The sequence below is a fragment of the Eulemur rufifrons genome, chromosome 8 (genome assembly GCF_041146395.1).
Source record: "Eulemur rufifrons isolate Redbay chromosome 8, OSU_ERuf_1, whole genome shotgun sequence".
In the NCBI taxonomy this organism is placed as follows: domain Eukaryota; kingdom Metazoa; phylum Chordata; class Mammalia; order Primates; family Lemuridae; genus Eulemur; species Eulemur rufifrons.
This window is the reverse complement of record NC_090990.1, coordinates 55,613,499-55,625,886: the sequence shown is the minus strand read 5'-3', so window position 1 is coordinate 55,625,886 and position 12,388 is coordinate 55,613,499. Positions and strand designations below refer to the sequence as shown.

General features: G+C 36.9%; 1 protein-coding gene across 1 annotated transcript in view; it reads left to right on the top strand.

Moving 5' to 3' along the window:
• The first annotated feature begins 1,464 nt into the window (after positions 1-1,464).
• NEGR1 (neuronal growth regulator 1) overlaps positions 1,465-12,388 on the top strand; it is an 834,359-nt gene continuing 823,435 nt past the window's right edge. Inside the window, exon 1 of the mRNA XM_069478075.1 lies at positions 1,465-1,723. Within this exon, the coding sequence (XP_069334176.1) occupies positions 1,548-1,723 (176 nt within the window). The 5' untranslated portion in view covers positions 1,465-1,547. The remainder of the gene's footprint in view (positions 1,724-12,388) is intronic.

The following is a 12,388-nucleotide window of genomic DNA, read 5'->3' as shown; positions in this document are numbered from 1 at the left end:
AGAGGCTGCGGCGTGGAAAGCGGAGGTTGCCGCTCCGCACCGCCAAGGGGCGAGTCTGTTCAACCCGGTTGGGAGGTTGTTAAAAAATATAACCCCGGGACTCTTTCAGCCCGATAACTCTGCCCTGCCTGATTCCAACGCGCTCATCATTCCGCCTGATAGGCTCAAACGGGTTAAACTGCCTCTTACATAACTGGACTGCCTGGCTCTACACAATTAAAACACTTGATTGCAGTCTCTTCCCGACTCTGCATCCCAGCCCGTCCCTCCCAGCGCGCCTGCGTGCCGCGCGCGCACAGGCCTCGCGCGCACACCACACACACTGTCACACACACACTCCATATTGACCATAAACACTGCCCCCCCCCACTACACACACACAACTTAGTGTCAACACGCACAGAGAAGAGGGGGAGCGTCCTCCAATCCATATTGGCTGACCCAACAGACACGCAAGCTGCTGCTCTCCCGCAAGGCCTTGCACCCCCTCGCGTCCCCTCAAAAAGCAGCGTCCTGCTACCGTCCCTATCCACTCTCAAAAAGGGGTAAAGAGAGAACTAGTTAGCTTCTTGTTAAGTGTAGCCGGGTCACCCAAGCGAGATTAAAAGAAAACAAAAAACAACTCACAGTCGCCGGCGTCATGATGGCGCCGACCACAACTTGGAGGACTTTAAAGTTACGGTGCCTCAAGAGGTAAAACGCACCGGAGAGGGAAAGCAAAGCGTCCCCGTGCGCTCACCACGCCAGCCCCGACACGCAGACTTTTCTAGCAAAGCGTCCCTTCATGCTTACGACAGTGAGGGAAGCCTTCAGTCTACCGTGCCTCTTTCCCCCTCAGTTTGCATAATCGTGATATACCTCCAATTGATTTTTCTCCTTTCCTTTCTTTATTTTTTTCTCTTTTCTTTCTTTCTCTCTCTCTCTCTCTTTTATTTTTTTACCCCGTATTTCCCCCCTCCCATCTCCATCCCCAGTCCTCGGGCGGGGTTGCTAAGGAAACGGCCGCTTGGCAACGCGCGGGAGCCCGGGGGTCGGCGGCCGCCGCTGCGCCTAGCGCTGCTTCTGCTGCTGTTGCTGCCGCTGCTGCGATTGCAGCCGCAGCCGCCGCTCGCCCTGCCTCCGCCGCCGCCGCGCCTCCTCCCTCACTCGCCCGCGCGCTCGCCTCCTCGCTAGATGGTGTGCGAGTCGCCCGAGAATTAGACACACTCCGGACGCGGCCAAAACCAACCGGGAGGAGGTGTAGTGTGATGCCAGGGGGTGGGAGGGGAGGGAGGGAGGGACAGCGAAGAGGAGGAGGAGGAGGGGAGGCAAATTAAGAAAAAAAAAAAAAAAGAAAAGAAAGAAAGAGGCACAGAGAGAGAGAGAAACAACACCCAACAACTAGGAAGAGAGAAAGAAAGAAACCCACCCACCCACCACAAAAAAAAAAAAAAAAAAAAAAAAAAATTCCTGTGGCGCGCCGCCTGGTTCCCGGGAAGACTCGCCAGCACCAGGGGGTGGGGGAGTGCGAGCTGAAAGCTGCTGGAGAGTGAGCAGCCCTAGCAGGGATGGACATGATGCTGTTGGTGCAGGGTGCTTGTTGCTCGAACCAGTGGCTGGCGGCGGTGCTCCTCAGCCTGTGCTGCCTGCTACCCTCCTGCCTCCCGGCTGGACAGAGCGTGGACTTCCCCTGGGCGGCCGTGGACAACATGATGGTCAGAAAAGGGGACACGGCGGTGCTTAGGTAGGAAGAACGGCGTGCTTTTCGTACTTGTCTCAGTCTATCTTTCTGTCTCTCTTTCCACCCTCTTTGCCTTCTTTGCAAACCGAGAAATAATGCTGGTGGTGCTCACCCTGGAGAGACCACATTTCACGAAATCCAGGTGCTGGTTCTTCCCAGAGTCCCGGCCCCTTTATGCTGGGGCAGGTAGCAGCTGGACTCGTGATGCTAAAGCACTTTGCCAGAACGCAAAGTAGCCCGAGGATGAGTGAAGTGTCAGGTTTAGAAGGAGGGGCAGGTGCCACTTTGAAACTCAATACACCAGGTCTCTGTTTTACTGTCATAGGGTACTCTTGGAGAGTCTGACAAGTTTATCAGGTTTGTTTCTATTTTGCTCTAGCATAAGTGACTTTTTCAAACTGCTGGCTCTCTGTTTCCATTTATTTCCCCTCTCACTTGGATACTTAGGCTCAATTTCCTGCTCTTCAGCTTTATTTCCTTTTACCCTTTTCTCCCTTTAATCCTTTTTTCTCTTTTTCCGTTTTCTCCATCTCCTTATTGCTCTCTTTTCCCTCCAGTGCCTTTTTCATCCCACTTCTATTTTCTTTTTGTTCTTTTTATCTTTTTTTTGTTTTCTCCTCTTTTTAAACAATCTCCACCACTGTCATTTCTGATTCTCTTAGTTAACCCTCTCTCTTCTCTCTTCACCTTTCCCTTACCCCCATTTATATCCTCATTAATCCCCTACTCTGTGCCTTGTCTTCCCTCTTTTGATTCCCATTTCCTATCCGTCTCCCCATACCCTTTCCCACCCGTCACACACACAGAAATGTTCACTCTCTCCCCTCCAATACCATTTTCTCACCCTCATAAATCTTGTTTTCATAAACACTCTCCCTCACATACTCTCTCACATCCTCACACACACTGGCACTTCCATGCTCTAACAACCACTTTCACATTCAAATTCTCTCTCACTGTTTAAAAGGCATACACTCCTCTCTTCCACACACTGTCACTCATACATGTGTACACAGCACCTCTCATCTCGCCCTTTCTAGCTTTCTCTCTTTCTGTTTTCTTCCTATCCTCTCTTTCTTCCCACCTTCCTCCCCCCTTCTGTCCTTAGTTTTACTTCTTTTCTTTGCTCCCTTCTTCCCTCCGTTTCCCTAAGCTTGAACATTGAACTAGTTTGTCACTTATGAACATCCATAGCCTGATTTTACCCCTAAGCAACACTGTAGAGTGAGCTTCTGGAAACATTTTCTCTCCTATGAAAATATAAATTGATGATCAGCAGTGCTTAGATCTAAACAAGGCAAACGCCCTTATTCTTTCATTTCCCATCACCCTCCTTTCTCTCCCTGACACCCCACCTCACATCTCCCTGAAAGATCTCCTTTCTCTCCACTGGGTGGTAGTTGACTTATAAGTGTGAATTGCACAAAATCAGTGTACATGGTATGTCTAAGGTGAAAGATATGTTTCTGCTTGAATCATGCAACATATTTAAATTTAATGATGTGGGTGTGGTATATGACTTACACCTTTTGAAACATACTTATGATTCCGAATTTGCATGTAATTCTATTACAATTTCTAATGTACACTAATAACATATATTTATAACATCTTTGTTGTAAATACAAAATGCCACTGAATGTGTATATAAGTAACAAATATTATAACATAGTAAAATAACTCTTCATTGTTGGTAAGACTGATGAGCTCTTTGTAACATAGAGGATGTAAATAAAACCCATATTTGTGCTTTTATTAAGTTTGTTTTAGAAGTTTGAACACAGTAGTAAGGACTAAACACTGTCTTCAGAGGTTTCAAACACATATCCTGGGAGCAGCAATATGTTTGTAGCAGCGTATTGCTTGTTTGTAATGAGGCTTACTATTTTCAACCTAAAGGATTTGGTGGATTACTTATGGGTCCATGATATATCTTGGCGTTGGGTTTTCTAAGAACAATCTAATAAATACTGTGGTTAATGAAAATAGCTGGACCTACATTCTGCTTCCAAGAACCTATGTTTAGTTCACTCATTGCTTCCAACAGAGAAGCTTCCCTAATATATGGGGACAATGACTTTCCAGTGTTGTTGTTTTGGTGCATTCCTTGTTTACTTGGTGTGCACTGTACCTCATCCATTTATACGCTGTCTCCTGAGTTTTGTCATATCTTATTTTAGGGAACTCTTGACTTTTAAACTTCTTACAGAGAAAAGAGTCTGTCTCTTCTAGATAATGTTTCTAACCAATTGGTTTTTAGTTTTTAAATAATTTTTTCATATGAAATAAAAATTTGATCTTTATTATTTTTTACCCAAGGCAACTTGTTCATAGTAACACTGATTTTCTAGGAAGTATCCGATTGCTGAGCTTTTTACATTGTCCATAGGTTTTAAACTAATTTAACATATTTATTTGCAAGAAATTCTCTATCCAAAAAATGTTAAATTTCAGTTATTTTTCTTGACTTTTCTCCTACAGCTGGTATTTGCTCTATTCATAGACCAATACAGATAGAGCTTAGGGACTAACTGAGTGTAGGCAACTCAGGTGACGTATTTTTCATCAAAAGTAATGCCACAGAGTTATGTTTTATTTTTACTTTGTATACTTAAAATCATATTTGATGTTATTTTCTAATTCATTAGAAAACAAAACAACAAAAATCTATCCTTTAAACATACACTCCTTCCCATACATGAATGGAGTGCTCAAGAGAACACTTAACTGAATTACATGATACCATTTATCAAGCTTTACACAATGTATTCTATTTTAATGTAACATATTTCCTCAAAGTGTCTGTAATAAAAAGCAAATAGTGGCATAACACTTATCAAATAACTTTAAGTGGTAAAGGCCTTAAAGTGCAAACATGCCAGTCACTGACTCTGTTGCTTGTGGTTACATTAATGAAATAGAAGTTTAAAGGTCAAATGATACATTTCTATCTCCTAAGTGCCAGAATGTCTGATTTTTGAGAAGAGAATCAAGAAAAACAAAACTTTCCTTAAATGGAGTTATAATACCCAAGGGAAAAACATTCTGTTATCTACTGACGATAGCTATCATTTTGTGAATCTTTCTCTGTTTAGCTTGAAAGGAGGACTTATGATGAAATTTCACTAACAATATTAACACCGCTTATTTCTTTTAGAAGGATTTTTAAAAAAGAAAAAAATATTTTTAACATCTTTTTCATTTTAACTTTACCGTTTAAGGTTAGAGAAGCCATATAGTAAATGTCAAGATGTCCCTTACTTTTAATAACATCATTCACTGCTAAATCTCTGAAGGATTCACTTGAATTATTTGATAGACTCTCTTGATAAAGTATTTAATGACGCATATATCCAAGGTAATAATGTTTGATATCTCCTTTACTTAAACTTTGGATTTAACCAGATACATGAATGTCTGTAATATAATTCGCTATATATACAAGTTGTTTTCATTAACTTATTAAGTATACACTATCACTGCCACTATACTTAATGCATATAATATTCCTAACAAAACTTGTTAATCTGTTTATGGAGACATTAAGTTTTTCTCCATCCTTCAAGTTGCATTTTGTAGTGCATGGAAGATCTCAGTTAATGTGTCATGGGGTGATGTGGTAGAGAACAGGAATGCTAGAACCACATGGGTGGTGCTTCAGGACTCAGTGTTTCTAGACCTGGAGAATTGAGGAGACTATAACCCTGCTCTAGATCAATACATAAATTTCAGATGACTTTTTAAAGTATATGTTTGCAGTTAAACTTTAATGTGAATCCATTCCTTTACTCTTACCTTATTAACAAATACCATTATGTAAACATGTCAAAAATGTTTAATATTCTTTGGAAACAATACTGTGAACGTCCTCATTTACATTCTCCCAGTTCCTGCACATTTTTAAAACACATGTCATTTTTAAACTAATATTTTCAATCTGTTTCTTATTCAACCCTTCTGTATGAATTTTGTACATTTTTAGCTGCCTTCCTGATATGAATTCAAAATATCCTATTATTTGCTTGTCATGCTTTAATCGAAGGAAAGAAGATAGATTCTTCCCTTAATTGTGGTATCTTCTTTTACCTTAGCAAAGTTGAACACAACTCTGTCATTTTAATGCAATGGATTTGAATGGAAGATATGTGACATCCTACTATGTTACTGTAAAATGGAGGAAGACCTTTGCACAGAGCATAGGGCACATTTCTACCCCATTGAAAATTACAAAAGTTTTGCAAGCATATTTATAAATGCATATAACAAGAATTTATTACTTCTCAGCCTGTTTGTACAATACAGTTTGCCTTTTGATTAAACAACATTAATTAGTTTTGGTTTGAAATGCATACTATTGGTTACAATAAAATAAATGATTTCTATGTGAGAGCATAGTAAAAATAGTAGTAAAATAGTGGCAAAAATTAATTATTCTGTACTTCTGGAATATCACTGGAGAGTCTCACATTTTCTGTTGAGTTATTTTTGCACATTGATGCATCATGTATTCCAAATACACTGTTCAGCTATATAGGTCTTTTCAGTTTTGGACATTAAAGTATACTTTTAAAGCCTATATGCTGCTTAAATAGTGTCATTGAACAAATATTTTTAAAATTCTGAGGTTTTTCCTTCTTAAAAAAGGAAGGTGTAATGGATTATCATAATGAGTTAATCTGGAAAAATATGTTTCAGAATATAGAATAAAATTCTAAATGTTACTTGTAGTGATTTGCAGAAGAGTTCTAGTAGCATTTATTATTTGATGTATCTATATACAACCATTTAAAACATTTAACTTTTTTTTTTTTTTTTTTTTGAGACAGAGTGTCACTTTGTTGCCCTGGCTAGAGTGAGTGCCATGGCATCAGCCTCGCTCACAGCAACCTCAAACTCCTGGGCTTAAGCTATCCTACTGCCTCAGCCTCCGGAGTAGCTGGGACTACAGGCATGCACCACCATGCCCGGCTAATTTTTATATTTTTAGTTGGCCAGATAATTTCTTTCTATTTTTAGTAGAGACAGGGTCTCGCTCTTGCTCAGGCTGGTCTCGAACTCCTGACCTCGAGCGATCCACCCGCCTCGGCCTCCCAGAGGGCTAGGATTATAGGCGTGAGCCACCGCGCCCGGCCTAACATTTAACTTTTAATTAAGTTTTTAAATTAAATTTTTTTTAATTTTCTAGATGAACTTACTCTGGCTCACTCTTTTTAGTTTGGAAGAATTGAAAAGCCCATGTGGTTGTATAAATCTTTGACCACAAGTATGTTAATGAACTACTTATTTTAAATAGATTGGCTTTGCAATTAAATGGCTTCATGGAATGAGTCATTAATTCTGCAATACTTCTGAGGAATTTTTTAAAATGTTCATGTCAAGGTCTGTGTCAGTTCTGCACCTGATTGATCTGATACATGGTTCATTCTTCTGCTCTTCTGTGTTATTGGGGATAAGGGATAGAGCTAATCCTTCAGGCTGTGTTTCCCAGTCTTTCACATCAACTGTCTTCAGGCTATGGTTGGCCAATGGCATGTAGTTTTGGGAGAAGGGAAGACATGATGAAGTGAGAGGCTAGGGTATTTCTCCCTTACTTCATTGTTTTGGGCAATGTCCAGCAGTGTATCAGTCTCGCATTGGGACCTTTTTGTTCCAGCTTCTGCCTGATAACTAACTCCTGGGCTTCTCTTTACTGCCTTATCCTATTATTCCTCCAACCTAGGAGCAGTAGTGACTTCCTGCTATTATTAACCACTAGTTTATCTCACCATTATCAGTTTGGCTTCCCAGTGATTCTATATCCTTTCTAATAAATTTCCTGCATTAAATCCCCTCTGATTTAAATATCCAAAATGGTTTCAGTGTTCCTTGTAGAACTCTGATTGATACAGAGTGAAAAGTAATAGTTTCAGTGATTTTAAAAGTATTTTAATGACTACTTTGCTCCTGGCACCGTAAATGTTGCTCACTAGCAATGGATATAGTAGTTGTTTAAGGAGACATGCATAAAAGTTAAACTATAACATTGAGGCATATTGCAAAGAAGAAAAATGAATACATTGAGGTTTTTTTCCATGCACAGATTATGGTGAGAATCTTAAACCAAATGAATAAATATTGAATTAGTAAACAATTTAATGAACAATTATAGTAAGAAAATATATAATGTTGCTTTGTGTAGAAAATAAAATTAATGAGTATATATTGACAAGATTCAATAATGCTGTATCTTTTTTTGACTGAGAAAAAGAGAACTAGGATTAAACCCTGCTTGTGCATGTGTGATCAAAATGCTAAGACAATTCCTACAGTGTTGCCTATTGAATTCAATAAAAATTAAAATTCATTCTTTCATGTGGCTTAATATCTAAGGAGCTAATCAAAGTTTCTAGTTATGAAGTATATGACCATAACAATGCCCGTGGTTCAAGTATTTGACTGTTGGAGGAATTAGTCTCTCAAAGCAGTGAGTCTCTTTGATTAAAAAAATCGTATAATTTTTCTACCATATTTTGTTTAAAAGTGGCACAAATTAAGACATTATAGATAGACATAACATGATTTACAAAGAATAGCAAAGGGAAGTTTCAAAAGTGGGCATTGGGTTTTGATTTTTCTGCTTTTTTTTTGTTTTTTAACTTCTCTCTTAACCAAATATTAGGTAGTATGGTGACCTTCCCCCTAACTTCTACAAAACACTTTCTGAAAGACACTTACGTAGGTATCTGGTTCCAGTATAAGCAATCATCAAGACCCACTTTTGGTAAATAGTTTTGCAGGAAAAATGTTAATTTAAGACCATTATTAATGAAATGACCTTTCTCAGGGATGCTCTAGAAAGAATTTCTGAATTGGGAGGGAAGTTGAATTTCTTGATCTCCTCCATTCTGTCTCTCTCAGAGCTTGCTGATCTATTAAAGTTTGTGATTGATATTTTCTGTGTATATGAGAAATAAAACTTATTGCTATATTTTTCCCTAGGAGCATCATATAACTTTTTGCTTTTCTAAAGAAAATTTTAAATTGAGCCACATTTTGTTTTGTTGTATATTTTATGTATTTCAAATTAAGCAGAAACAAGAACTTCTTATAGTACTAGAGAGTAAAATCTAGGATTTTTCTACATATGCATAATCATTATCAAGTTGTGTTTAATTACTCCACTGTATGTAATTACAGAAAAATGTGGATGATGTTGAAGAAATTAAATAATAGAAGTTATTTGATGTTTTGCCAAAATGTACTTTCTGTTCTTCTTTGCTATATTAATTTTGATTGAAAAAACACCTGGGTTTGTAAGTGTTATAACTCTTGTTCATCTATCTCTAGGGCTGTAGCACAGAACCTTGCATATATCAGGCCAATGTCTACTAAATGTTGAATTAATGAATCACTGGAAGGTAAAGAAATAAATGTATTTGTTTCTTAGTTTAATTTTTTCACATTTTAATAATTGTAGTATATTTAATACTATGTTGAATCTTCATGCTTATAGTAATTAAGTATTTTTTGTTGAATGCATATATCAACTATCTCTACTTTAAATAATTCCTGCAGAAGTCTGGAAATATTCAGTGCCTTTAAGTTGCAAGACACAATCTACTAGTGGCCCTTAAAGAAAATGTACCAGTTACTAAGAGTATTTCTAAAATAAAATATACTTAAATAAATTATAAGCCATTTTACACAATAAAGGTAAATATCCTTGATTAAACTTTTGGGTGTATTTGCATATATGTGTTTGTGTGTGTGTGCTGCACTGAGATTTCTTACTGTGAGTTTCAGCTGAAAAGTTTTAAATGCAGTGGTCTAGTTGTTTTAAGATTTTTAGATGTAATTATAATTTTAAGAAGATCCAAGTTTTTAAATTATATAGGAAGGCTTTTGCTCTTCATAATTATAATCAGCAGATAACAGGAACAGTTCAAAATAACCAAATATCTGTTGTGTCCTCCTAACATTTTTTCTGTTTCTACCTCAACTCATGGAGCCTCCTCTTCCTTTCTTTTAAGGCTTCAATTAAATGAAATCAATACAGATACAGAGGTAGAGAGAATTGGCTATTGCTATGGATGAATAACTCTCAATATGAAAAGTAGCTACACTCCCCAAACCAGAACAGAACTTTTGTTATCATTCCAACCATCTCCCAGAGGTAGGTCAACAGTACTTTATAAACCACAGGGTATTGATACTAGCAGATAGAATTTTAATGTGGTCATGTGGCTTTGATTTATAATGTTGAGGAGGTTATCTATTAGCATAGTGGTTTCTAAGCCATATCAAGTTCTGAATCCTGAGAGAGGACCTTTGGTGCTCAAAAGCATCCAGCTGGCATGGGAATTGGTCTCTTAATCACTTTCTCTAAGAAGAGGGGAATAGAGGAAGGGAGGAATTTGGCAGTGTTGCCAGCATTAAATGTTGCTGTTTTGAACAAAAGCCAATACATTGTACTTTCCAAATAGCTGGTAATTTGCTCAATTTAAGAAACATGTTTATAACCCTTTTTAGACCAGAACAAAATTGTTCTTTACTGAATTTTTCTATTTATAAGTCATTTGGACATAGGTCTACTGCCCATACTTATACTACGTTATGGGTTTTTTTGTTTGTTTATTTTAAACTGTGGCTATTGCTATGAAGCATTTAAAGGTTTTGGATGACTTAAAGAGCTATGGTAAATGCATGTTCTGTTGTTTTCAGAAACACCTTTCCTCTCATACATCTAAGTTAAATTTAGTGATATTAAATGGATTTAAGAGATGTGAATATAACAGCTGTAATCAGAAGGCATTGTTGGTATATTACCTCCAACGTTTCATCTTTTGTATAGGAATATTAAATTAATAAATCAAGGGATCATAGAGTTTTCCTAATCTTATAAATAGAATATTAGTTATAGGAGAACATATTTAGATATATAGTATTTGATTTATAAGTAACTATTTTCCAAATTAATATCTTGGGTAATTTATCAGTTGGATAGAAAATGACATCTCTACTACATAACACAGTGCCTGGGACATTATTAGTGTTCCAAACCCAAACATTGAGTTGAAGGGATGGAAGAAGAGAGGGAAAAAGGGAGGGAGGAAATCATGTTATGCTACATGAGTGACTTCCATTCAAATTGTCTAAAACTTTAGATCACTTGGGATGAGATAAAATGAAGCCCAGAAATTGCATTATGTAAAACTACAATAAGAGAAAATACATTTTATTTTGTATAATATATTAAATAATTGGAATGATTCTAAACTTATATTTTCCCAATGATAAAGTGAAATATGTTATATAATACAAATTGAAGCTTTAGTGTCATATTTTTCACTCTGTCATATGCTTTCCTTTTTAGTTGCTAGTCTGTCCATATTAATTTTAGAATATAGATAGTAGCTCTATACCTTGGTCTGCAATGGGATCAGGGGCCATTTTTTGGGAAAATGTTCACAAAAGGAAATTATGTGTATAGTAAATCCTCTTCTAACATCATCAATAGGTTTTTGGAAACTATGACTTTAAGTAAAATAACATGTATAATGAAAACAACTTTTTCCCTTATCAACATTGTAAGGAACTGATATGGAGCAAAGTGATGTTATTCTTGTACCTGTTGTACAATATTTCAGTTGAAGTTGCAGTTTTCAAGAACCTATCCACAATGTTAAGGGGGTACTTACTGTAAATTTTTGAATAATTCTCCACTTCTCTTATTGAGCTTATATCATTGATTAATTGTTTTGCTAATACATAATTAACATGAAATAATAGATATGAAGATTTACTTTTGCTTATGTATAAAGTTTATTGTCTATTGTGATTGCCTAGTTTTATTGAAATTGGTCATATTTTGAGGTATCTAGAATGCAAGTGACCAGAGTTTGATTTTCTGCTTTTCTACTTACTGGTTGTGTGACCTTGAACAAAAGCTTTACCTCTCCAACAGAATTACATGGATTAAATTTGATATTGTATGTAAGAAGCTCAATATGTAAGGTATAGTACTAAATTTATATCAGCTAGTAATTGTATGCTGCTTTTCTTTTCCTAATCTCAATCTGATATTTATTGGCATTTGACTCCAAATCTGGAAGAAGAAACACACCAAAACACGTTTTACGTATTAAAGTGTAGACTCAGAGCACTCAAAAGCACTGTAACCACAAATTTTATGCTCAACAGAATGATGGTGGTTTGATTTTTTTTTTACCATAAGTGAGAGAGCACTGTAATTGGGTAATCTCATGAAACATTGAGGACATAAAGGAGAAATAAGAAGAGACAGAAGAGAAGAAATAAGAAGAACGAGAAATACAATGTAATGGCAATGAAAGAGTCAGAGGGTGAAGATTACCATTTGTGACAGAGTTTAGCATAGAAAATGTGATAACTGGTGACAATATTGGAATACTTGATAAGAGAGCTAGAATAAAAAATATAGCCAACTCTGGATTCTGAATAGGGTAGCAAATAATTATCCAGGATTAAATATGTCCTTGTGGGTCCTCAGGGCATGTGTATTTTATGCTGAAGACAGTGTGGTTCAAAAGCAGTCTGTATGGGCAAGAAAGTTCCCTATACCTTGCCATTTTAACCATAGAATAGCAGCTCAGAAATTATATATGAATACTTGCTCTAATTCTGCATATTTGCAAAGTGCATACCAGAATG